This window comes from Thermomyces dupontii, assembly GCF_041956625.1.
Source record: "Thermomyces dupontii strain NRRL 2155 unplaced genomic scaffold VTN31scaffold_1, whole genome shotgun sequence".
Taxonomy (NCBI): Eukaryota; Fungi; Ascomycota; class Eurotiomycetes; order Eurotiales; family Trichocomaceae; genus Thermomyces; species Thermomyces dupontii.
This window is the reverse complement of record NW_027192307.1, coordinates 1,510,479-1,533,951: the sequence shown is the minus strand read 5'-3', so window position 1 is coordinate 1,533,951 and position 23,473 is coordinate 1,510,479. Positions and strand designations below refer to the sequence as shown.

At 55.7% G+C, this 23,473-nt stretch overlaps 10 protein-coding genes across 10 annotated transcripts; 6 read left to right on the top strand and 4 right to left on the bottom strand.

The window, feature by feature from the left end:
- Positions 1–1,882: 1,882 nt before the first annotated feature.
- Positions 1,883–3,967, top strand: VTN31DRAFT_569 (uncharacterized protein; the record flags this gene model as incomplete). The annotated part of the gene is made up of 2 exons (XM_069406216.1): positions 1,883–1,948; positions 2,618–3,967. 2 exons carry the CDS (start codon positions 1,883–1,885, stop codon positions 3,965–3,967), a joined length of 1,416 nt encoding a protein of 471 aa, XP_069263425.1.
- A 684-nt stretch (positions 3,968–4,651) lies between these two features.
- On the top strand, positions 4,652–9,174 carry VTN31DRAFT_568 (uncharacterized protein; the record flags this gene model as incomplete). Its single annotated transcript, XM_069406205.1, has 2 exons — positions 4,652–8,475; positions 8,529–9,174. The coding sequence occupies 2 exons, from the start codon at positions 4,652–4,654 to the stop codon at positions 9,172–9,174; spliced, it is 4,470 nt and encodes a 1,489-aa protein (XP_069263424.1).
- Positions 9,175–9,251: 77 nt separating this feature from the next.
- Positions 9,252–9,943, bottom strand: VTN31DRAFT_567 (uncharacterized protein; the record flags this gene model as incomplete). Its single annotated transcript, XM_069406194.1, has 5 exons — positions 9,252–9,299; positions 9,357–9,438; positions 9,506–9,594; positions 9,675–9,808; positions 9,874–9,943. The coding sequence occupies 5 exons, from the start codon at positions 9,941–9,943 to the stop codon at positions 9,252–9,254; spliced, it is 423 nt and encodes a 140-aa protein (XP_069263423.1).
- A 278-nt stretch (positions 9,944–10,221) lies between these two features.
- Positions 10,222–11,254, bottom strand: VTN31DRAFT_566 (uncharacterized protein; the record flags this gene model as incomplete). Its single annotated transcript, XM_069406183.1, has 2 exons — positions 10,222–11,088; positions 11,150–11,254. The coding sequence occupies 2 exons, from the start codon at positions 11,252–11,254 to the stop codon at positions 10,222–10,224; spliced, it is 972 nt and encodes a 323-aa protein (XP_069263422.1).
- Positions 11,255–11,812: 558 nt separating this feature from the next.
- VTN31DRAFT_565 (uncharacterized protein) lies at positions 11,813–12,275 on the top strand (the record flags this gene model as incomplete). The annotated part of the gene is made up of 3 exons (XM_069406172.1): positions 11,813–11,867; positions 11,932–12,083; positions 12,135–12,275. 3 exons carry the CDS (start codon positions 11,813–11,815, stop codon positions 12,273–12,275), a joined length of 348 nt encoding a protein of 115 aa, XP_069263421.1.
- A 214-nt stretch (positions 12,276–12,489) lies between these two features.
- VTN31DRAFT_564 (uncharacterized protein) lies at positions 12,490–13,800 on the top strand (the record flags this gene model as incomplete). Its single annotated transcript, XM_069406161.1, has 2 exons — positions 12,490–13,100; positions 13,152–13,800. 2 exons carry the CDS (start codon positions 12,490–12,492, stop codon positions 13,798–13,800), a joined length of 1,260 nt encoding a protein of 419 aa, XP_069263420.1.
- Positions 13,801–13,866: 66 nt separating this feature from the next.
- On the bottom strand, positions 13,867–14,616 carry VTN31DRAFT_563 (uncharacterized protein; the record flags this gene model as incomplete). The annotated part of the gene is made up of 4 exons (XM_069406150.1): positions 13,867–14,270; positions 14,330–14,417; positions 14,486–14,505; positions 14,553–14,616. 4 exons carry the CDS (start codon positions 14,614–14,616, stop codon positions 13,867–13,869), a joined length of 576 nt encoding a protein of 191 aa, XP_069263419.1.
- A 1,254-nt stretch (positions 14,617–15,870) lies between these two features.
- Positions 15,871–17,445, top strand: VTN31DRAFT_562 (uncharacterized protein; the record flags this gene model as incomplete). The annotated part of the gene is made up of 1 exon (XM_069406139.1): positions 15,871–17,445. One exon carries the CDS (start codon positions 15,871–15,873, stop codon positions 17,443–17,445), a length of 1,575 nt encoding a protein of 524 aa, XP_069263418.1.
- Positions 17,446–18,053: 608 nt separating this feature from the next.
- VTN31DRAFT_561 (uncharacterized protein) lies at positions 18,054–20,317 on the top strand (the record flags this gene model as incomplete). Its single annotated transcript, XM_069406128.1, has 3 exons — positions 18,054–18,320; positions 18,412–19,789; positions 19,842–20,317. The coding sequence occupies 3 exons, from the start codon at positions 18,054–18,056 to the stop codon at positions 20,315–20,317; spliced, it is 2,121 nt and encodes a 706-aa protein (XP_069263417.1).
- Positions 20,318–20,771: 454 nt separating this feature from the next.
- On the bottom strand, positions 20,772–23,244 carry VTN31DRAFT_560 (uncharacterized protein; the record flags this gene model as incomplete). The annotated part of the gene is made up of 2 exons (XM_069406117.1): positions 20,772–22,553; positions 22,612–23,244. 2 exons carry the CDS (start codon positions 23,242–23,244, stop codon positions 20,772–20,774), a joined length of 2,415 nt encoding a protein of 804 aa, XP_069263416.1.
- Positions 23,245–23,473: the final 229 nt, after the last annotated feature.

Genomic DNA, 23,473 nt, shown 5'->3' with positions numbered 1-23,473 from the left:
AAGAACGACATTGCGCGGACAATCCGCGCATGCACGTTGTCTGGTTTCTTTAGTCTGCCGGCTGCCCTCTGTCGGCCAGGCCTGGCCTCCAGACCACGCCGTCCTTAATTTCTGGGGTGCGGAGAAAAGAATACAGTACATCTCTCTATGTAGGTCAACTGACTGCCACTGTTCCCGTGCGGGCCCCCAGACACCAGTCATGATGGTGGTTGAGTCGTTGACTTGTGCCTCGTAGTCAGCCTCACGATGAACTGCAGTAGTTCCGACACCAGATGTAAGGAGCGCTGAGCGAGGGGCCAAAGGCCAACTTGCACTTGAGTTGAATAGGTTAGTCTTTGATCTCCTGTATGTTCCTGACTCTCTTTGCTCATAGACTTCGTACAAGTGTCCTTGGCTTGCTAAATTTGCTTCTGGCATAACTTAACTGATCGATGATGGATCAATGCATGTTGATCATGGTCTTTGCGCTGTTGATTTGGGTTGACCAACCAGCAGCTCCTTGGGGCACGATATTTTACGAGTGCATGATCCTTAGACTGCGAAAAGGACTCCTTTCTCCGGATGCATATTGAGTACTGAGTGCAATACGTACTTACTGTATCCTGCACGCAGGGATGCCATGTGTTCAGCCCCTGGCAAGTTAACTCAGTCTTCTAGCCTGGAAAAGGTTAGAGAGGCTGGAAGAGAACACCGTAGCGGCAAGGAGAGCTTGTCAACAAAGAGACCTTGGCCTCGACCGTTCATAAACTTCATGTCACTTGTTAAGCGAAAGTTTACTGCGCACATAGTTAACTAATTAGCCTCTATCGAACTTCGATTTGGACCTGCGCACTGTGCACAGAGATCAAATGCATGGTGAATGAACAGCAGACCCGAATTTGTGTCCAGAACTAAGAGAGACTGAAGCAATGCGGTTGCCCCGCCCAGTGGAGTATGTATGTCAACTGGCCTAGCCTGATTTGTCCCAGTCCATAGTACATAGTAAATAATCGGCTTTCCAGAAACTATCCATCCAACCACATCCTGCCGTTAGTCTCTGACCGAGCCCACAGCATCATGCTCCTCTCGTCCCTCCTTTGTCCACGTTGCTGACCAGGATCCTCCAGAGTCAATACTCTACAAAAACCACCCCTCGCTAGACCGCGGGCCAAGACCGAGGTTAGGTAATAGTTAACCAATGTCAATCTGTCAGAATCCAGCGCTCTCAATGTCTCGATGAGTCCATGCCTCCATGCGGCATGAGACTTTCGACTCGAGAAAGGATTCCGGTTCAATCTATCACAGACTGGACGCCTCAGCCGCCCTTTGCCCTCTCAGGAACGTCTTCCCGGAGTCAGAAACTATCTGGCAAATCACGTCCGCCAGTCAAGACCCCGGATTGCCATGCCCGCGTGTCACTTCGCGCTGGCACATCAGGGGGTGCTTGGCAGCCCGACCAAGTGCAGACTAGAGACTCCAGCCCTGACCAGTTTTGGAAACACGATCGCGTGTCCGGTGATGATCGGGAATCGGGAATCATACCTAATCTACTGATGGAGATTGGAGTGTACTTTTTGATTCTCAAATACGATCAGAAGCGGAGCCCGCGCTGACTTTCGGCGGTGAGAACATGGCGATGCTTGATCTGTCTTCTTTTAAGATCTTCAACCATGGTTCTTTGTTTCTTTTTCTTCTTCTCCACGTACATAACCTACTCTCGAGTCCTCCAGTTTTTTTGGCAACCAACCCTGCAGTGTCGACCGCTGCAGTTGATAGATAATTCCCCTCCTCCCGCCCCGAATCCCCCCAAGCCAATCTCTTATCGATCTTTTCCCTGAGCTCTTCCGGGGAGTACCGGCAATCTAGCTCCTTTCCCAGAACGACTTCGGGGGACTGCTCTCTCATGCACGTCTTGGCTGCCCCAATGGACGGTGACTTGGACTCGCTACCTCCCACTGTGAGGAAAAAGGTATGCACTGTACATCCCGCATGTTTCTTCTCATCGAAACACCACTCCCAAATGCCACACGTGCTGCAGATTTTTGTTGCTTCTTTGGTTTGGCGGGATCGTCTCGGCTGTGGGCGATTCCGAATCCGTGCCTCCGACACCACTTTTTTTTCTCTCAAAACTGGTGTTTTCATCTTGCCCAATCGGTCAATGCTCCCAGATCACATGATTTTAACTGCCTTGATGCCTCAATGCCATTATTGGCCAATGGCGACACGGACTGGGCCGTCATGCAGTGGGGAACTGCGAAAGGGGCAGCCATGGGGTGTGCTCGACTCTGATTTGCAGAGCGGCTGGGCTTTGGCGGCCCCTAAGGTCCCCCCCAGCGATCGCCTATTGGCGCTGAGGAACGCCTCTATTGATGCCCCATTTAAGGCCCTAATGCAGGGCCTTGCCGTGATGAGACTCCCCCTGACGGCGGTCACGACGCCGGCTTCTATGTAGAATCTAGAATGATTCGCGAGCACGGTTGAGAGTCTGCAAAATCGTCATGTTGATCCACTGTGACCCTCCATCCCGCCGATCTCCAATTGGAGATCCTGCGTCTGCCCACTTTTTGCGCTGCATCGCAATTTGCTCTCTTAATAGTCAGGAACTTTGTGCTGACGAGATCCCGCCGTCTCCCTGCAGTTTTTCTCAAACGTCGAGCGTCTGCGTTTGGCCCAGATTCGGCCGATCGACCATGACTATTCGCATTCCAAGCAGCCGAGCCCGTTAGGTCTGCCACCTCCATTTGCGAAGCGCCCTTCGATATCTGGCACTCCAACTTTCCCAGCTCAACCCGCCAACGGACGGCTGCGAAAACGCTGCACCCGCAACCGTCGAACAGGCAGCAATGATATCGATCTGATCCAGGAAACCTGGCTTTACTATCACTCGCTGCCCCCCAAGATCCGGCGCACTCATTTTTCCCCCGAGGAGCGCCTGTTCTTGCAACAGAGGTCGCCCCTCGGGGCCATTCCGGACGCGGCGGACGAAGCGCTCTATCGATGGGAACAGCGACGACGCGCCCACGAGGTAGTTGAAGATTTCGCAGAGTTGGAGTCAAACGCCGAAAGCGAAGTGTCGGACACGGTTCCTGCAACACCGGAGGACGAGCCGAGGGAACGCGCGGATTCCGCCATCGAGATGGACGAGTCTATCCTGGACAGCTTCCGCTGGCTGGACGAGGATGGCGAGCTCGATCTGACCCTGGATCCCTATCATACCATCCTCGCCAACACCACTCCCAGTGCCCCGCCGCAGACATCTCAATCCCATCGCCTCATTTCTTTCGGGAGAACGCTATCATTATCCCGAAGCCGTTTATCGACATCCAGTACCAGCCTTCGCAACCTCGCCGCCAGGCAGGCCTCTACGGTGCATTCGAATCATGGCAGCACTCCAACAGAAATGACGTCGCGGCGATCTCACGGCACTCGGCATGTACCTCAACGATCAACGTCTTCAATTGACCCAGGGGCCAAGTACTACCAGGATCCCGAGGCTCGATTGAAGCTGCGGGTGTATCTAGCCTCTCCGCAGAAATTCGATGAAGCCGTTGAATTCGGCTTCCCTTCCCTCGATAAACAAGAAGACTTCCAGCCCCGTAAGTCCGCTGAGCGGGAATGGGTCTCGCAGTCTGTCCCGGACGAGACTGGGCGCACCTTTCTAGATGATAATGTCTCTCTCGATCTCGACTTGACCACGGATTATGAGCCGAAGGCCGACCGAGAACGCAAACCGGCGACGTGGCCCGACCGGGGGTCCAAGCCGTCGCCCTGGCAAACGCCCGGGCCCCGCGGCCGCGAGATGACATTAAAGATGACGCTGACCCGCCCTGATCTACGCACCGACACCAGTGACAGCAATGATCCCCTCCAATTAGCTGAGCTGCCGCCTCCCGACGAAGCCCTCGCGATTTGGGACGACCTACCAGAACACTCGGGCGTCGTGAAGAAGATGTGGCGCAAAATCCGCGGCCGCCGTGACTGCCGGTAGTTCATTGAATGCATGATCGTCATCCTTTCCGACCCGTTTGATGCATATAGGATTCTACGTCCATATCAATTCTCCTGTTCCAATTTGGGTGATGTGTTTTTGGCGTATTGTCTAGATGTCGGCCTGGGTACATGAGCTGTGTTGGACAAAAAGTATATACCCCTGTTGTTCTCTAGCAATTTTTAATCACTGAAGCCTTGTTCACATTCCGTCTCAATCCTCGGTCAACGACATCAGGTGCGGAACTGCGAATTGATGATTGCCGTATCCTTATCCACCCAACACTGCTGGAAAAATTGTCTCGAACTGCCGCAACTAGTATCTATGTCCCATACTATTAATATAAAATATCTGGACGACGACGGCGACCAAAGAAGCCTCGTCATAGAATCACGTGACCTGCATCCAGGACAGCTCACCTGGAGCTCGCCGCGCAAACAGCCCCAGCCAGGCAATGCATTCCAGCAGTTTGGCAGCTTACCTTGTTCTATATTTCCTTGCTGTTTTTTTAGATTCCCTGGATCTACCGTTGAATATTGCATAATACTCTTTGCTCCGTATTTCCTTCATTCCCTCTCCTCTGCGCTGGTCGTCTTGCCTGGTATCGCTTTCCCGCGCGACTACTTCCAGCTATCCTCTACGTCACGTCCAACATCCCTCTCAGATGCCGCGCTGGCAACCACGATGATTACCCGATGGCTGTGGCTTAGAAGCATATTGCTGGCGACGCTGCTGTGGCAGCTCGTCGTAGCAAAGTCCAAGGATCCGACTATCAAGTCGATAAAACTCCAAGCGGAACCCATCCGGCCGTTCTACTTCGAGAACTCCAACACCGTTCTCTTCCAGGATGCGTTGAGCGGCGATGTGTATCGGTCGTTCAACGGCGGTGCCGATTGGGATGTGATTGATGACGAGGATGGCAGCATGAAGGGCAATGTCTGGACCGTCCACCCGCATCCCTACGATAACAACAAGGCCTACATCATCGGGACCAACGGTCAGCACTGGGTCACCACGGACAAGGCCAAGACGTGGCGGCGATTCGATCTCGACGCTGTGCCTTCCCTGCGAAACCGTCCGCTCGCGTTCCATGGCGCCGATTCCAAAAAGGTCATCTTCCACGGCGAAAAGTGCTTTCCCTTCCGCTGCGCTGAGATGGCGTTCTACACAGAGGACGATTTTGAAACAGTCCATGAACTGCGCAACCATGCTCGAGGCTGTTTCTGGGCTGTGGGGACCCCAGAGTTTGCCCACGCGGTCCCAGACATCGCCGAAGAGCTGACGAATCGGGTGTTTTGTATTGTCCAGGGCTTGAAGGTGCCCTTCGCACACGCCTACCGTCTGGTTTCGTCGGACGATTACTTTTCCGGCGACAGTGACGGCGTCGAGGTCAAGCTCGACAACGGCCGCCCCATCGCGGGTGTGATTAACGCTGTGTCGGTGAAGAGGTACCTCGTGGCGGCGGCCAGGTCACAGGGGACGGACGAAATGGCCTTGTACGTTTCTAGCGATGCAAAGAACTGGCAGCGCGCCCAATTTGGCGATCACAAACTTGAGGAGGACGCGTATACGATCTTGGAGAGCACAAATTACAGCATCCAAGTTGACGTGATGAACACGGACCGTTCGGTCAATATGGGCGTTCTTTGCACGTCCAACTCCAACGGCACTTACTTCACCACCAACATTGAGCATACCAATCGTAACGAGAGGGGACTAGTCGACTTTGAAAAAATGTCTCTCATACAGGGAATTATCCTGGTAAACGTGGTGGAGAACTGGGAAGACGTGGAAAAGAAAGGATCCGACAAAAAGATCGTCAGCAAAATTAGCTTTGACGATGGTCGCACGTTCCATAATCTCAAAGTGGACGACAAGAACCTTCACGTACACTCAGTGACTGCGTTCAAGAACATTGGCCCTGTGTTTTCGAGCCCGGCGCCAGGACTGGTCATGGCGGTCGGGAATTCGGGCGATCATCTCAAGGAGTATTCCGAAGGCGACCTCTACGTCTCTGATGATGCGGGTGTCACCTGGCGCCGGGGACTGAAGAAGCCCCACAAGTATGAGTTTGGCAACCACGGTGCCATCATTGCTGCCATCCTAGACGACGGTGAGCCGACAAAGAAGGTCCGGTACTCGATAAACCATGGCAAAGACTGGGAGACGGCAGAGTTGGACACTGCCATCCGTCCGTACTATTTGACAACGACCCCGGATACATCGAGTCTAAAGTTTTTGCTGGCCGGCTTGTCGAACAAGAATGAATGGATGGTGTTCTCCCTCAACTTCAACGGTCTGCATGAACGCAAGTGCAAAGAGAGTGATTTCGAGAAGTGGCCCGCCCGGTTGGATGACAACGGGGAGCCAAGCTGTCTCATGGGCCAAAAGCAGTTCTACCGGCGGCGGAAATCCGATGCCAAGTGCATTGTGGATGTAGACTTCAAAGACCCGGCGCCGATCTTCGAGCCGTGCAAGTGCACGGCGGAAGACTTCGAGTGCGATTATGGTTTTGTCCGCAGCGAGGACGGCAAGGAGTGTAGGCCGGTTGCTCCGCTCAAAGTGCCTGGGGATCAGTGCAAGAACGAAGACGACACCTTCAAGGGTCCGTCCGGCTGGAGATTGATCCCGGGCAATGCGTGTATCCGTGACGGTGGTGAAGAGCTTGACAAAGAGATGGAGCGACCGTGCAAGGACGCCCATAAGACGCCTTCGGGGGATGCCAGTGGCATCACCGCGACCAAGACTGACTTCAAAGCAAAACAAATCCAACAATACTTCTACCTCGAACGAGCCGAAAGCAGCCGAGGCGATGATGAGACAGTCATCATGCTCACGTCGGACGGCGAACTGTTTATCACGCACGACCACGGTAAAACCTGGGAGCGGCAGCTCAAGGATGTCACCATTCGTGAGATCGTTCCCCATCGGTACATCAACGACCGTGCATTCTTCCTGACGGAGGGCGAGAAACATTATCTCACCATCAACCGAGGACTGACATTCGACTCGTTCAAAGCTCCTGGCGAGAGCAGTCCATTGGGAAGTTCGTTGTCATTCCACGCATCTGCAAAGGACTGGTTAATGTGGCTTGCGCCGCACAACTGCGATGGTTCTTTCCCGGAGACCTGTCCCCGGAATGCGTACGTGAGTAAGAACCGCGGCGACAGCTGGGATCTTCTCGCCCGAGCAGTCGACCGGTGCGAGTTCATGATGCGGGAGGACCGCGAAAACAGCACAAACCTCATTTTCTGCGACCAGTACGAAGACGAAAATCCCAAGAACCGGCGCCTTCTCGTGTCGAGCAGCGACTTCTTCGCCACGTCAGAGACGAAGCTAGCGGACGTTCTCAATTTCGCGACGATGGAGGAGTTTATCATCATCGCTGCCAGGGATCCGGAGAACAAAGACTCGCTCAAGGCCGGCGCCAGCGTCGACGGGCGGGAGTTTGCCGACGCGCGCTTCCCACCCAATCTCGACGTTCCTGTCCAGAGGGCGTACACGGTGCTGGAGAGCTTCAGCCACTCGGTGTTCTTGCACGTGACGGTGCATGCGGTTCCTGATCAGTCGTTTGGCGCAATCATTAAGAGCAACAGCAACGGCACGTTGTATGTTCTGAGCCTGAATAACGTGAATCGCAATTCCAACGGCTATGTGGACTTTGAGAGAACCCGGGGTCTGGAGGGTCTCGCCATCGCCAACGTGGTTGCGAACCCGGAAGAGGTGAAAGCGGGTAAGGAGTCGAAGCGGTTGAGGACCATGATCACCCACAACGACGGCGCCCAGTGGCAGCTACTGCCACCGCCCGCTAAGGACGCGGATGGCAAGAAGTACGACTGCGGCCCGAAACCGACGGAGAACTGTGCCCTGCACTTGCACGGGTTCACGGAGCGACGGGACTGGCGCGATACGTACGCGTCGGCGTCGGCGGTTGGCTTCCTGTTCGCCACGGGCAACGTCGGGGACCACCTGACGGAGCGAGGCGAGGCGAATACCTATTTCAGCCGGGACGGCGGCATCACGTGGAAGGAGCTGAGAAAGGGAAACTACATGTGGGAATTTGGAGATCAGGGCTCGGTGCTGGTTCTCGTCCCGGAGTTGAAACCGACCAAGGTCCTCCACTTCAGCTTGGACGAAGGCGAGACATGGGAGGATTTCGAGTTCTCGGACGAGGAGCTGGTCATTGAAGATATTTCGACGGTGCCATCGGACAGTTCGAAGAACTTCCTGCTATGGGGCGCCGAAGAGAAGTCCGGCAAGGTGGTGACGGTGAACATCGACTTTAGTGGGATTTACGATCGCACATGCGAGCTGGACGAGAAGGGTGAAAGCAAGGACTACTACATGTGGGAGCCGAAGCACCCGCTGCAGGAGGGCAACTGTCTGTTCGGGCATGTTGAGCAATACCACCGCAAAAAGCCCTCGGCGCGATGCTGGAACGACTGGACGACGCCGCATGTACACTTTATTGCGCACAACTGTACTTGTACGCGGGAGGACTTTGAATGGTATGTTTCATCGACATTTCAGGTCAGAATCTTCAGGGACTAACTTTGGGTAGTGACTACAATTACGAGCCTCAGAGCGACGGCAGCTGTGCACTTGTCCCGGGGCTGCCCAAGCCCGACGCGCAAGCATACTGCCGGGAGAACCCGGACGCGATCGAATACTGGGAGCCAACGGGCTATCGACGGATCCCGCTTACGACGTGTCAGGGCGGACTGCTACTGGATCAAGTGGAGTCGCGGCCCTGCCCGAGCCACGAGAAGGAATACCAAGCGAAGCACGGCATCGGACCGGTCGGACTGTTCTTCGCGATCGTGACGCCGATTGGTATCGCTGCGGCGGCGGGATACTACGTGTACAGGCGCTGGGACGGCAAGTTTGGGCAGATCCGCCTGGGCGAGACGAGCGGCGGCGGCGGTCGCTGGGAGCCGCTGTCCATGTCTTCGCGCGGCTCACCGCTGATCACGATCCCAGTCACGGTGGTGGCCGCCACGGTGGCGGCGATTCGCGTCCTGCCCTTGCTCGTGACGAGCCTCTGGCGCGGTGCGCGTGGATATGTGCGTCTACCGGGCCGTGGCCGAGGACCTCGACCATACGCGACACGCGGATCGTTTGCCGCGCGGCGGGGAGACTACACGGTGGTCGATGACGAGGATGAACTGCTGGGAGCAGACGAGATTGACGAGGAGGATGAGTCGTGACGTCGACATGTGTTCTTTTATTAGACTATGGTATTGGTATGACTTTGCTCATGACGCCATGTATGTAGCATTGGAATTCATGACGAGGATAATAAATTGTCGGGTCCGAATGAATCTGGCAATAACTGTCGATTCATCAGTTCTGCCTTAACTCCCCAGAGAAATCAGTGGAGGTAGCTCACCTCTCCCCTCGTCGTAACTCGATACCCACCGTCGGTATCAATCAAGTAGATTGGGAAATCCGCCGAGGTGAATTCCCGGATACTTCGCCAGTCAAGTTAGTCAGTAACCTCATCGTCCCAACACGAGAGATGTATAGAAAGATACGTACAACTGCCGACACATCCCGCAGGGTGACGCCGCAGGTGGTTTGGTATCCGTAGCGACGGCGAGGGCTTTGAAATCGCGGTGACCTGCAACCTAGATCATATTTCATCTACTTCAGCATTTCGCCCTCGCCGTCAGAAACGGACTTTTTTTTTCAAAGGGGAGGAACGAACAATCGCAGTTCCAAACGCGACTCGCTCTGCACACGTCCCAACGGGATAGGAAGCGTTCTCGACGTTGGCGCCGGTGATAATCGTGCCGGAGGTGGTGAGCAGGGCGGCGCCGACGCGGAACTTGGAGTAGGGGCCTAACTCTTTTTCTTCAGCTTGATCTTGGTCGGGGAAGGGAAATAGGTATTAGGGTATTATTTACAATATGCTTTGGATTTGGCCTCGATAGCGTGCGTGGTCAAGGTGGTTAGTTCGGTGGGTGAGAGCGCCATTGTGTTCGAATCGTTTGTTTATATATATATTATAGGGGAAGTGTAGGTTAGGGTTACGAAGGAAACCGGGGTAGTGATGTTGGCGTTGATGATGATGGATGAGAGATGAAATGATCACTCGCAATCAAATTTAAATTCAAGGAGATGCGGGGCAGACGGATACCGTAGGTATATTGCTATCTATCGAATTATCTCTCAATCAACGGAAAGTTCACTCCTCTTCTATGTCATGTTCTAAAACCCAAATCATTAACAAAGTATCTCGAACGAAACGATGTCTACCCAAGATAGTATCTCAACCCCTCGTAGATCGAAAATATAAAGGCCGAGCTGGGCGCCGACCGCGCCACGGTGATTCCACACCCCCGGTAGAGGCCCGCCAAACCTTGCTGCCGCCAAAGCGCACGGCCAACGCTGGCAAACGACCGCTTCGGACCCACGCTCTCCACGTCCTCGGTCTGCATCCGCGACTTGATCGTGTCGGCCGGGTAGAAGAGAAAGTTGTAACTGATGCCAGCGGCGGCTCCGGCGAGCATCTGCTGGTAGAGAGGGAGCGGCGCGTCGGTGGTTTTGTCGGGGGTGCCGTTGTTCTTGTTTGCGCGGGCCATCCGGAACAGTGCGGATACGCCCTCGTAGGTTCCGAACCATGCTGCGGAGCCACCCGTCTCCCGGATCAGGGTGCCCATCTGCCCCCGCCACAGCCCGAGCAAGCCATCATGGCGCACCACCATGGCAATTATGCTGAGCGGGCCCGGCTTGCTAGCCGTCGCGGAGACGGGCACCTGCATCTTACACTTGACCAGCTCGACGGGCGTCAACAGTAATGACGTGAACGCACCCGACGCGGCGCCACTGATCACCAGCCCACTCAGCGGCAATGGCTCCGTGGACGGGTACACCGTGGCCTGCAGAATGCTCTGCGCCATGCGGTAGCTGAAGAACAGACTGCTGTTCTCAATAGCGGCGCCCGCCAGCGGTGCGCTGATGCCCCGGTACAACCCGAGGACGCCATCGGCCCGGATTGACTGGCGAAAGCAGTCCAGAGGCCCGGAATAACGCAATGGACCCGTCTCCGGCTGCGACTGTAGCCGGACCTTGACGGTGTCAAAGGGGTATTCGATATACTTGCCGACAATGCCGGCAATCTACCAAACTACCCGTCAATTCGAAAAGATCTTCAACATTGACGAAATCGCAAGTGCATACCGAACCAAAAGTGATGTCTTTCATCGCCTCCACGCCCTGGTTCTGCGGCAAGGGCGCGAGGTCCGCAGGCATGCCATCGTAGGAACCATGCGTGAGCGCCGCCATCAGCGGGTCGGCGAAATCCTCAAGGACCGCAAGTAATTCGAGAGCAAAATCACAGCGGCGTTATCGCCAGGACATCGTAAGCGGTATACGAGGGGGTTTATAGCGAGTGGTAGCTGAAGGAGGGCTAAGTTGGCGAAGGGGTTCGTTGTTGAGGTGATCAAGCTGCACAGCTGCAGCAACAGCCAGCCACGCAAGCGGACTCGGAGAGTTATATAGGCGACGTAAACTACCCCAGTCGCGGCGTCGGGGACGCTTCTAGCGGTGTCATGCCATGCGCGAAACGGCGGATTTCGGAGTGCAGAGACAGAAAAAAAATGAGAAATCAACAGAGCCTTTTTTTTTTTTTCCTCTAATCACAGCGAAGAATGACAAGCCAAAGTGGGATCGGCGGGGACACGGAGAGTGGTCCGGGTTTTCAGTACGGCCGAGATCCGGTTATCTGATGGCGCTAAGATAAACGGCTGGCTTGGCGTATGATTCCTGCAACGCCCTGAGGACCCTCTAAATATTGTAATTTCTCATCGCATTCGTGGATTCAATTCCCCGAAGATTCGAGCCATGTCGGCCACAACGACGGCGGCTACGTCAAAGCCGCTGGGCATGAAAGTAAATGGTACATCCCCCTCTGACTCCGAGTTGCGATTCGCAGAGCGCAGGTTAAGACGGTTATCTCGCAGGAAAAAACTGGCACTCTCACGCCCCCAAGAAAGCATTCCGACCAACGGCCGGGTTAAAGTCCTACGCAAAACGAATGGAAGAGCGAAATGCCATCGCCGCCGTCAAGCAGCGAGAAAAGGAGATGAAGGAGGAGAAGGAGGCAGAGCGGCAGGTACGTTCTACAGGGCTGGTCCTACTGTCGGCAACGTTGACACGCCTGAAGCGACGGATCCAAAAAATCAGGGAGCGCAGAGCCGCCAAGGAGGAAAAGGAGCGATACGAAAAGTTGGCGGAGAAGATGCATCGGAAACGGGTTGAACGGTTGAGGCGAAGAGAAAAGCGGAATAAATTATTGCATTCGTAAACTTTTAGTTTCGTAGAGTGACTTTTTTTTGTTTCATGGTTGGCGTTTTGGTGTATCGGACTTTACTCGATTCCTTTGATGCAACGCATTCATTCATGAATATATAGACGTGGTCTTTGAAATACATGAAAGCCCTTCCTATTTTTGCCTTGGTCCCTGATCTTTGATCGATCGATTAGCCATTAGGTACCTAATCTATCCTTTGAACCTCACCATGGACCGATACGACTTGCAGTGGCTCTTCCCAATGACCACTCCGCCTCGAAATTCCTCGATAAACTCCTTCCAGACGCATGGCAGCAGTAGCAGCTCGCACCGCCGCCCGGCCACTGCGGAAGACCCCCCTCCGCGGCAGTCCAGTTCGCAACATCTCCGCCACCGCTCCGATGCCGGCCGCCCCACGACCACCATCCGCAGCCACAGCAACAATAGTAGCCACGATGACCGCCAGCCGCCGTGGCCGCGACGGCTTTTTTCCGATATCTCAGAACATGAGAACCGCCCCCGGCACCGCCATAGCAAGTCGCGCGATGGCCGCATCCCCCGAAATGTGACGCACCTGGCGTCGTCCGCCGCGGGCAAGTTCAGCCGCGATCGGGACAACCAGCGCGAGCGAGCTTCGAGTATTCACCCGGACGGCGGGCTCCGGAGACCGTCCCATCACGACTCGCTATGGAGCTCCGCTGGGGAGGAGAGTCGCAAGAGTAGCCTCGGAACAGTGGACCAAGCCGGTGTGAGATCAGCTCTAGGGTATGTCCAGCGGAGAGAGATCAGAACAATGGCCGATTTGGAGGTGGAGAGGAGGAATAGGGAAAAGGCAGAACAGTACGTCTGCACACCTGGATCTTATTCTAGTTGAGCATGCTGACGGGCAAGGTCGCTACGCGCGTCGCTGGCATCGCTCGGCTCTCTGGCGACGGATCTCACGCGCCAACTGGACTACACCTACTACAATCTTCTCGAGCGCATGTCGTCACTACAAGCGACGGTTCAATCGTTTCGGGATCTATCAGAGTCGACCTCTTCGTTGCACGAGGTCCTGCGCAACGATGCCAGTAACATCGAACAGGACGTGCAAAGACAGATCGCAGAGTTCAAGGCCTTCACGCCGCAGCTCAGGAAGATAGAAGCGCTGGAGGAGCAGATGAGGGCCGGAAGGGCGAGGGTCGAGGAGCTGGGGGAGAGGCTGGATGCGGTCCGCAAGGCCATTGACGCGTGGGAACGGAGAGAGGGCGAGTGGCAGGCGAGGGTCAGCCGGCGATTACGGATCCTGTGGGCGATCATGGGCACGGCTACCCTGCTGCTGCTCCTTGCCTGGGCCGCGCAGACTTGGCGGGGAGATGTGCCGACGCCGAAGCCGCCGGAAGACGCGCTGATCTCTCCCATCGTCGCCAGCCCAGACGAGGCGCTTCAGATGATTTTTGCCCAGAACAGCTGCTCGCTTGCGGAGCTGCCGGTGTTTACCCGACATGACAATGTTACCAATCGAGCGGACGAATCGCTGCGTTTGTTTGATGAGCTGTAGACTGTGTACGCTAATGATACCCTAATCAACCAACGGACTGCAATCGTAAACGTCATACGGATAGAACTAGCCCTTCTTCTTCTTATCTTCCACCAACTCAATGTTTTGCTCCGGAATCTCCTTGTGCGTTTCAAGCAGCCATTCGTAGAGATCGTCGCTGACATCGCCCTGCACCGTGATTTCCTCGGCGCCCGTGGGCGACTTGGTCACCGACGACCCAGTGGCAAACTTCTTACCCAGATCCTTCGCGACCTTCTTCAGGTCCAGCCCGTGGGCCTCTAGCCCGCTGACCACCGTGACGAACTTGCGCTTGTTGCGTTCCACACGCTTGATCAGCACCTTTGCGTGGGCTTTACGTTCGGCCTGGCGCGCTTCCGCGGCGAGTGCCTTGGCTTCTTTCTTCGCAACGTCTTTCTCGGCCTTTTCGCGGGCGGCCACGGAGAGGGAGGAGAGACCGGCGTTCAATGCCTCTGTTTTTTGCGGATCACGTTTAGTATTATTCCACTTGGTCGAGGATGACCAGACGAACCTTCTGAGTATAATCGAGCATGCAGCTCGGGGTGGTGCTCTTTTAGCCATTCCTCACATTTTTTCCTTGTGCCGCCGAATTCACAGTACTATCAGACATGATCTTCGGTCAGTTGGGATCCGATCACTCCAGCAGTCCCCGCTGGTTGGGCAGTACCTCGGGCGGTAACGTGCACACTGTCCTGTGTCAGTCACGCCATGGAACAGAGATCAGGCAATCTTACCGCCGCAATATATCACTTGTCGTGCGCGAGGCTCCTGGGGAGCTTCTACCGCGGTGTCCGCCATGATTTGATGATGCTCAGATTGCGGACGCGGGGCAGCTCCAAGGATGGCCAATGGCGTTGCACCTGATCATAGAGTCACGTGCATCATCATCTACGCCAGTTGGCAGTTGGTAGCTGCGTGGAGCACGGTAACTGGCTTCCCGGATTGATTAGTTAGGAAGATTTCCTTGAGAGTCCGGATCCGTCAATTCAAGCACGTGTACGGAGTATGTGCTCCGTAGTAACTAGTCTAAATTCTACATTCTACATTTTGATCGAGGCAAACGGTTTCAATTGCAAGTGTCTGGATGTGCCCTGCCTGCTGAAACCTTGGCGATTCACTCATGCAGCCAACAAACAAGCACGTTGCGTCGGAGATTGCCCTGATGAGTCCAGAATTCGACGTGCAGGGACCTGGCGGTTCCGTCGGTTGCTCAAATACAAACAATGACATTATGATCCTGGACAATTGGAAGGCAAAGGACCCTGAACGTCGTATGCAGATGGAGCTTAGACCTCCTTCACATGGCGCACGGACTCGACTGTCGACATCCTGGTCAGAACTCCACGTCGCTGGAACACGGACAAGGCCGAGGCCGAGTGCAGGGTTCCAGTCGGAATTCATGGCGTGCCCAGCTGCAACCAGTTAAGGGATGTTGATCCAGTGGTTGATAAGCCCGCATACCGCCGGTGGTTAGGTTAGGGGCAATCTGCGCCGGAATAGTCTAGATGCTCTGAAACAGCATGGACCGTTCGGTTGCTTGCGGTCAGTGGGAACGGAGAATTCCGCTGATAGGAGGTTCAATCTAGAATTTTGCTTCTGATGAAAGAGGAGAGGGACGCATAGATAGAATCAAGGAATCGAATGGAGATGCAGGGTGTTATCTTACTTGGTCGTATTCTGGAATCGCGGGGTCTGGACCGTGGACGATCGCCTGAGAACCTTTGAAGCGGTGTCAAGGGCACAATCTTGAATGGGGATCTGGAATTGAGATCCATTCTGGCATTCTTTGCTGGAATTCCATGACAGAGCGCGATCCTGCAGCTGCATAGATTGTCAATTTTTCTTTGCCCTTTGCCTCACCGGACGAGTGGAGTGAATAGTGAAAATTCCACGGTCCAAAACCTTTCTACGAGCCGAGCATTTGCCGCACGAAAAGCGCAAATACGGTGTATATCTGACGACATCGCTCGCCCTCCGCACGCTCGAATACACCGTCGAACAATGCGACTCGTCCCATGAAATCCATGATTCCAGGACGCGGCGCGATAAACGATGACAGCCGTGGTGCGCGGCTCCCGCGACAGCGTGCGGCCACCCACCGCGCAAACGTATTTCCATCAGGACAGCATTGCATCCAAGTCGCCGTCCATGCTTGACTACGATGAACCCATCGACAGCTCCGTCCTCCCCTCGCGCTCTCCTGGTTTGGTCTCGTCGCCACCCTCGAGCCCATCCTCGTACGCGCCCACCGTGAGCAGCGTCTCTGCTAATGGCGACGACGGCGAAGACGAGTCAGCGCAATCGTCGCTCGATACGCCAGACTGCGCGGGAGAGCGGACCCCTGCCGGCCGCGCGCTGACCACCGCCGTACGATCGTCGCCCGTGCGCGCTTCCATCGGAGACGACTCGTCCATCGAAGACGAACCGGACCGGCATGTGGATTACCTATCGCATGACTGGCGGGAGGAGGATATCTGGGCGTCGTGGCGCTACGTGGTTTCGAGGCGGGACCAGTACAGCAACGGCGTGCGGCTGGAGAATGCGTCATGGCGAAGCTGGGCCAAGGCGAAAAACAACCTACGTACCATCTCTCCGGAGAAGCTGAATTGGATGAAGGACTGTGACGTAACCTGGTTGTATGGACCCCTTCAAACGGGACGGAAGCAAAGGAGGCAGGCCCCAAACCAATCGCCGCCTCCCAGCGGCCTGTCCTCGAGCAATTCCTTCATGGACCGCAAGCCCATTCTCAAGAAACGGACAGCCTCCGAAGCCATACTCCAGCGGTCGCTCTCCCAGCATACTCTGCTCAAGCATGCCAGCGCGATCCTCCAAGCGCAAAAGGCGGAGCACGCTCGGTCACGGCCCGGCTTCGGTAGAGCAACATCGGATGAAGGCGTGCCGTTCGGCCGGCGCAGGCACTACTTTGACTCGACCGACAACACCAGCACGTCGTCGGACGTGACGCCGTCGGGTTTGGTGTCCCCGTCAGAACGCCGGCATATTCACTTCAACAATGAAGTGTCCCAATGCATCGCGGTGGAGACAAAAGACGATCACGACGACGTCGACCCTTCCGACTTCTTTCTCGGCGAGGAAAGCGACGATGGCGACAGCGAGTCCGATGACGACGAAGGTGATGACGACGATGGACTGGTTATGATGAAGCAGCTGTCCCGCAGACCGTCTCTGAGCGGTCGGAGCGCCCCACGGCGAACTTCCAGCAGCGAGAGCAAAACCATTGCGCCGCTGCCGCCAACGACTCTCAAGTACCGCAGCGACACGCCCGAGCCCCCGCAGGACGAATCCACCCCTCCCCAGGATCAGTTCTCGCCGACATCATCCGTCGAGACGCTGCGACCGCAGCGGCCCGAGGCGAATTTTCTCCTCGACGATGACAACGACCGTGGCGCGGCGTCGCACGACCGGCCATGGTTCGTCAATCCGGCGGACAGTTGGGAGCATGAGCAAGGCGATGCTTTCCACATCACTTCGCCCGGCTCATTCTCTGAGGAAGACGATGACAGTGCGGAGTCGCCGTACACGGGGCTCTTCGGACGGGTCATCGACACGATCAACACCGCGCGAGACATTGCGCACGTTATCTGGAACGTTGGCTGGCGGCAGTAGTCTTTACTTATCTTGCCTGTGTATCTCTATGATTGAATCTGGGTCTACGGAGTTTATGGGACTGGCTGGTGTGATTCCTCAATGTCTGGTTCAAAAGGGACTATGGTACATTATGATGGGCGGAGGTTCTTTGATTCTGAGCGACAGTGCATGATATACGCCTACGATTCTAATCTGTTCATGTTGACTGCTGCAGACATGGAGCGTGTTCACGGAGGCTACCTGGATTGTCAATCAATGTCATGACCGGATGTTAATATCTCAACATAGTAATGCAAGTAGGATGCGTTCATTTGCAATGTACCTGGTCATCACTACGAGTATGTGTGTTGGGATGTGCATAGTTGTATAACTGTTATAATCAAGTATATAAGTGACCGCGTTATCCAAGTTACCGGCGCGACGATCCTCCCGGGTCCCTGCATGAAGAACTAAATGTACAAGATCAGGAGGCTGAACTCAGCGCCAGGGATTTCGAGACTCAGAAGCAATTGACATGAACACTCCCGGAACTATACTCGCCTCCCACTGCGCGCCCACCCGAAACCCGTCCTGAGCCATTCGCCTTTCCCCGTTTCCTCGGGCTCCCCTCGGACACCCCCCAAGCCATGGAGGGCCTCAACGTCACCGACCTCGTCGAGCGCCTGGGCAGCGAGGAAGATGCCGTCCGGAAAATGGCCGCCTTCAAGCTGCAGAGCAGCATTGGCGATCCGTCATTTGCAGACATCTTCATCCAGGAGGGCGGGCTGTCCAAGTTGCGGCACTTGACGCTACACGCCTCGGGCAACACCCTCGCATACACGCTGACGAGCTTTTCCCGGCTGCTGGAGGTTGACAAGGGTTGGGAATACGTGGATGAGGAGCTTGTCCAAAGGGTATATTCTGCGGACTCTTGACGTTTGTTTCTTGCCCTCTGCAAACGAGAATCATAACCTGATGATGATGCCCCGTGTTTTGGTTTTGCAGATCGTCCAGCTTGTCGTCACGCATCCCTTGGTCAATATCCTGCGCGGTGCCATGTCGATTCTGGTTGCCATCGTCTCGCGCCCGCATACCGCGAGCCGAGCATCGCAGTCGGGCTTGTTCGGTTTCCGGGCTCTGCGTCCGGCCCTTGCGGTGTATCCGCAGTTCCTGGAGATGTTGGTCGGCCGCCTGTCGTCCGCGGACCATGCACTCTGCGCGAATGCCCTGCAATTGATCAATTCCCTCATGCGCGACTCCATCACTAACGACGACGACACCGAATGGCCCAAGTTCATCAAACGGCTGCAGGACCTAGGCGTGATACGCGCCGTCTACATGCTGATGCAGGGTTCGGCCTTGCAGGATCACGCGCATCCGCTGATCGAGTTCCAGTCGCTGACCAAACTGCTGCTGCGGAAGTGGAGGAACCTCGCCGTCAATCTGGAGCTCTCCGATCATCGGCGTGCACTCAAGGGCATCTATCTGGCGAGCCGCCCGGAAACTCCGACTGAGAGTGAAGCCGAAGACGGAGGCGAAGACGCGAAGAAATCCAAGCGACATCACCCGGAGAAGTGGCGGCGCTTGGGTTTCCGGTCCGAGAACCCCGCGTCCGACTTTACGGAGACGGGCTACCTCGGCATGATGGACCTGACAGATTACGTCCGGAAGCATCAGGACGAGTTCCAAAAAATGCTGCTCGAGCAAGCCACGAAACCGGCAGAGCAGCGATGTCCCATTGCACGCGCGTCGCTCGCGGTGACCGCGATACTGTACGAGCACTTCGAGGTGGACAAGTCGGCCACCGACGACGCTAAGGGCTCGCTGGTGCTGGAGTCGCGGGCAAATCTGGACAAGATTTTCAAACCGCTGCTCCTGCATTGGTCCCGGCTGCACGTCGGCGCGTTGCACGCCTTCTTCCGCCTGTGGAAGATCGCCGAAGCGCAGGTGGAGGACTTTGACAAGATCGTCGAGCTCGCCCAGATCCTGGTCGAGTCCGTGGTCGGCGGCAGCCCCCGAACCAAGGACATCCAGGAGGTCGAGGAGGAACTCGTCGATTTCGACTATCAGCGGTTGCGGCGGCTGCAGATGGAGCTTCTCGAACTGACATACGAGGATGTCTGGAGCCAGCATCTGCGGCAGGTCCGCGACGAGCTGCAGCACGAGGCCCTGCAGTTCGTCCGCGAGCAGCGCATCCGCTGTCTTCTGCAGGGCGCATGGTTTCCCAACGAACCGTCTTCCGCCAATGGGTCGGGCACGGTCGACGCTTCGTCAAAGTCATCGTACAAGTACGTCCAGCTGTCGCATAATCGTCGGTATCTCCATTTCGCCGACTTTGAATCCACCCGAAATACGCCGCCTCTAGATGCACTGACAAGTAAAAGTATGCTTCCTCCCTCCTTCCGGCCCGAGTGCTGCTAACTAGATTCGCGCAGTCGACCTCTCGATTGTCTCCTCGGTCGTATCCAACGTGTCCGCCTCCGCGGACACATCCTCCGACTCCACAGTAAAAACCCACCCCAATCACCTCCCATCGACCAAGATCACCATCCACGGCTACACGGCATCCCCCCCGCCAGGAACCAGCGGTACCAACGACGGCGACGCAACGACCCGCGCAGGCAGCAGTGGCAAGTCAACGCAGCCGCACGAGGTGCCCCTGCTCACGCTGCGGCCGCCGACGCACAGCATTGCGTCGGAGTGGCTTGACGGGCTCCTCATGCTGCTCAACCAACAGCCCATCACGGCGGAGACGAATAAGCTGGTACATCTGATCAGCAACTACGGGCTAAAGATCCGGCTACTGAATGTGAGGTTTGACGATGCGGCGTTTATGGGCGAGCCGCCGGCGGTGCCGAGCAGGGAGGGACTAGATGAGGATTATTATTATGATGTTTTGGGAGGTTCATGAAGTTTGATTTTGGTTTTATTGTTTGTATATATGTACATACCGTATATCCTTTTCTTTTCTGTATTGTACCTCTAGTTCTAGCTATTGGTAATTGGTTATGGCGATGATGGACTTTCGGGAAGGATGGCCGAGTGATTGTGTTTTGACGGGATGATTGTTCTGGGGATGAAGTCGGGGAACAGTTGTTACTCTGAAGCATCCTACCCAGCACCATCCGGGATTCCTCTTCACTGGGAAATATACCTCGACGAGCCTTATTCTACGATAGCCTCAATTCTCAGTTGCCAACCGACAGACTACGCCCCATATAACTATTACCTGTCCATGGATCCAAGTACCAGCCGAAGAGAAACGTCTAGCATTCATATGTCACCGACAGCTTGCCATGTGCACGTCAACCAACTCCAGCCATGCAAGACAATGGGTGGTTTAGAAAACACACAATCTCGAAGTTTCAATCCTCGATGGGGTCATCATCCAACATGAGTTTCTCCACTGCTTCCTCGACGGCCGGTTTCTCGAGGCTACGTGGATGATCTGCAGCATCAAGCTCATCGTCATCAGGAATCTCATCACTCGGCCGGCCTATCCCATGAAACTGTACAATGAGGTCCAGATCCCGCTTGGTCTCTGCGTGTCGATCCGTTATCCGGGACAAGTACGGCAACTGATGCAGAATGACCTCGTCACGGGGCAGCAGCGTCGGGATGGCACTTTGCTGTTGATGCGCCGGATTCCTATCCCGCTGCTGCAATGGATTACTCACGCCGAGAGACTTCCACCCCGCGACGCCCGTCGGCCCCGTCGGCTGGGCCGGACGATTTCTCAGCGTAAGAAGTGGTTGGTCGAGGAGACGGCGTTGCCAAAGATCGATCAACGCAGAGAGTTCCTCCGTCTCGCGCCACAGCCGCACCGAGGTCGGGAAAAACATCTTGAACGCGTCGCCGGAACGACTACCGGAGAAGGAAGAGAAGGAAGAAGAAGAGCATGCGGAGCCCAGGCTCCGCCTGACGGGGTCGGGGAGGGAAAACAGAAGTCCGCGCACGGCGACATGGAAGCTGATCTCGTCCTGGCGCAGTGTATCGACGCTAGATGCATTGGCGGGATGATAGTAGGATCGGTTGCGCGCGAGACCGACACCGGTCCGGCTTGAAGAGAGGGCTGAGCGGCTCTCGGTGCCGAGTAGGTCGCTTGCGGAGAGATATTCGATGCAGTTCTCGACGCAGTCGGTAAAGGACAGCCCGTTGCATGACGGGACGTAGTTTTCGTGCAGAGCTGCCGTGAACGTTTGTGCGTCGGTGGCCGTCTCGTTGATGAGATCGTCGACCGACACTTGTGAGACTCTCGGCCGGGCGTAGTGTGAGAGATGGGCGGGAGGTGGCGTCTCCCCGGCTTGCCCCGTGGCGTCGGGATCATCTCGCTTGTTGTAGACCACTTTACCAACGGCGTGGAACAAGCCCAGACTGGCTTCGCGTTGGGTAATCATCTCCAGCGATTCCTTCTCCATCGTTGTCAGCGTCTCCGAATCCTTGTCTCGCGGCCTGCGTGTTTTGGGAGCGACTCGACCGCCCCAGTCTCCGCTGTCGTCACCGCGTAGACATAGAAATTCTAGCGAGCTGATTGCGCTGCGGATGTCACCGAGCTCAGACAGGCGCTTCAGGACCGCTGGGCTTGGGATCCGTGTTCGCTTGGAATGTCGGGCTTCCTTTCTGAGGACTAGTTCGAGAGCTTTATACATGTATGTAGGTGCAATGCGATTGAATTCCACCGTGCTTGCACTCGGATGGAGGTATATCTCTGGACCCAGCAGCCGGTGCATGGTGAAGTTGTCCAAAGATGAGGCAGTACCCAGAAGCGTCTCGGATATAATCAGCACTACCGGGGGCGCCATACCCCCCGAAGCCGCGGCGAGATACCTGCGCAAAGACGCCCTAAAGCCCTCCAGCGCAGACGACCCTCGTGTCAAGGTACTCGGGAATTCCTCGACCAGAATCACCCGTTGTGCTGCTTGCCCGGACGCTGACGGCTCTGAACCGTCTAGGTCCAAGGCCCCAAAGGCAGAACTCCGGTTGACAAACTCGTCAAACTGCGCAGTGAAGGACGAGGACTCCAGCCCGGCTCGCTCCGCCGCCGTTGGACTCTTCCACGCCACGATCTCGAAGCCCATAGACTGGGCAAGCAGCGACACTGTCGTCGTTTTGCCGCTGCCTGCAGGACCGTACAGAACCAGTAGTTTCTACCGATGCCGTCAGTTTGAAATACAAGGCAGTACTTGAATCACGAGAATTACACACGCGTCTGGATCGCCCGGACAGAGCATCTGTAAGCCAGTTGCGCACATCGGCGACCTTTTTCTTATGCACCGCCAGCTCGCTGAGGTCGGCCGGCGCAAATTTCTCGGCCCAGGGTTGCGAGCCCGTCTTCTCGGCCTCCTCCTCCAGTTTTTGCCGCCGAGACCGGGATTTTGGGCTCTCAGGAAGAATGAACCTCCGCGATGGTTTGGACCGCTGGGTACTTCGTGTTTGCGGTGTGGACTTTACGCGGGTGCCTTGGCTGTTGCTAAGGGACTCGAAAATCTCATCGTACGAGTCGTCCTCGATCAGGTCGAATTCCTCCGACTCGTCGCCGTCTCGCACATTTGCCTTCTCTGACTTCCTCACGGCAGACCATCGTTGTTCCTCCGTTGCAGCTTGAAAGAAGCTATGCAGGGACTTGGTCGTGCCCGACCCGTCCTGACTGGCGGTTTTGTCCTTTCCCTTTTTCCCCGGCGACGTAGAAGACGACCATGATGCGGTTCGCGAAAGAGGGACTCGAGTTTTGGTGCGCGAGGGCAGCTGCGGTGCATCGGTGCGGTCCTGGGCTGGGGCTTCATCGTCATCCGAGAGCACGGTCAGCCGGCGCTGCCGTTTGGCGGGACGAGCGGCCATGTTGAAAATCGAGCAGAGACGGGCGTGCGGATCATCGTTTGGGGACGAAAGGAGTCATGGGCGGTGTCCTCGAAGCTGGTGTTCCTGTCAGCGCTGACGATAATCAGTTGATCGTTCTGAGAATTAATATCCACCACCTACCCAGAGAAGAGATGAATGGCCTTTGTCGCTATGGTATTCCATCAATTGAATGTCAAAATAAGAAATAATGGACGCGACACTGAATTCT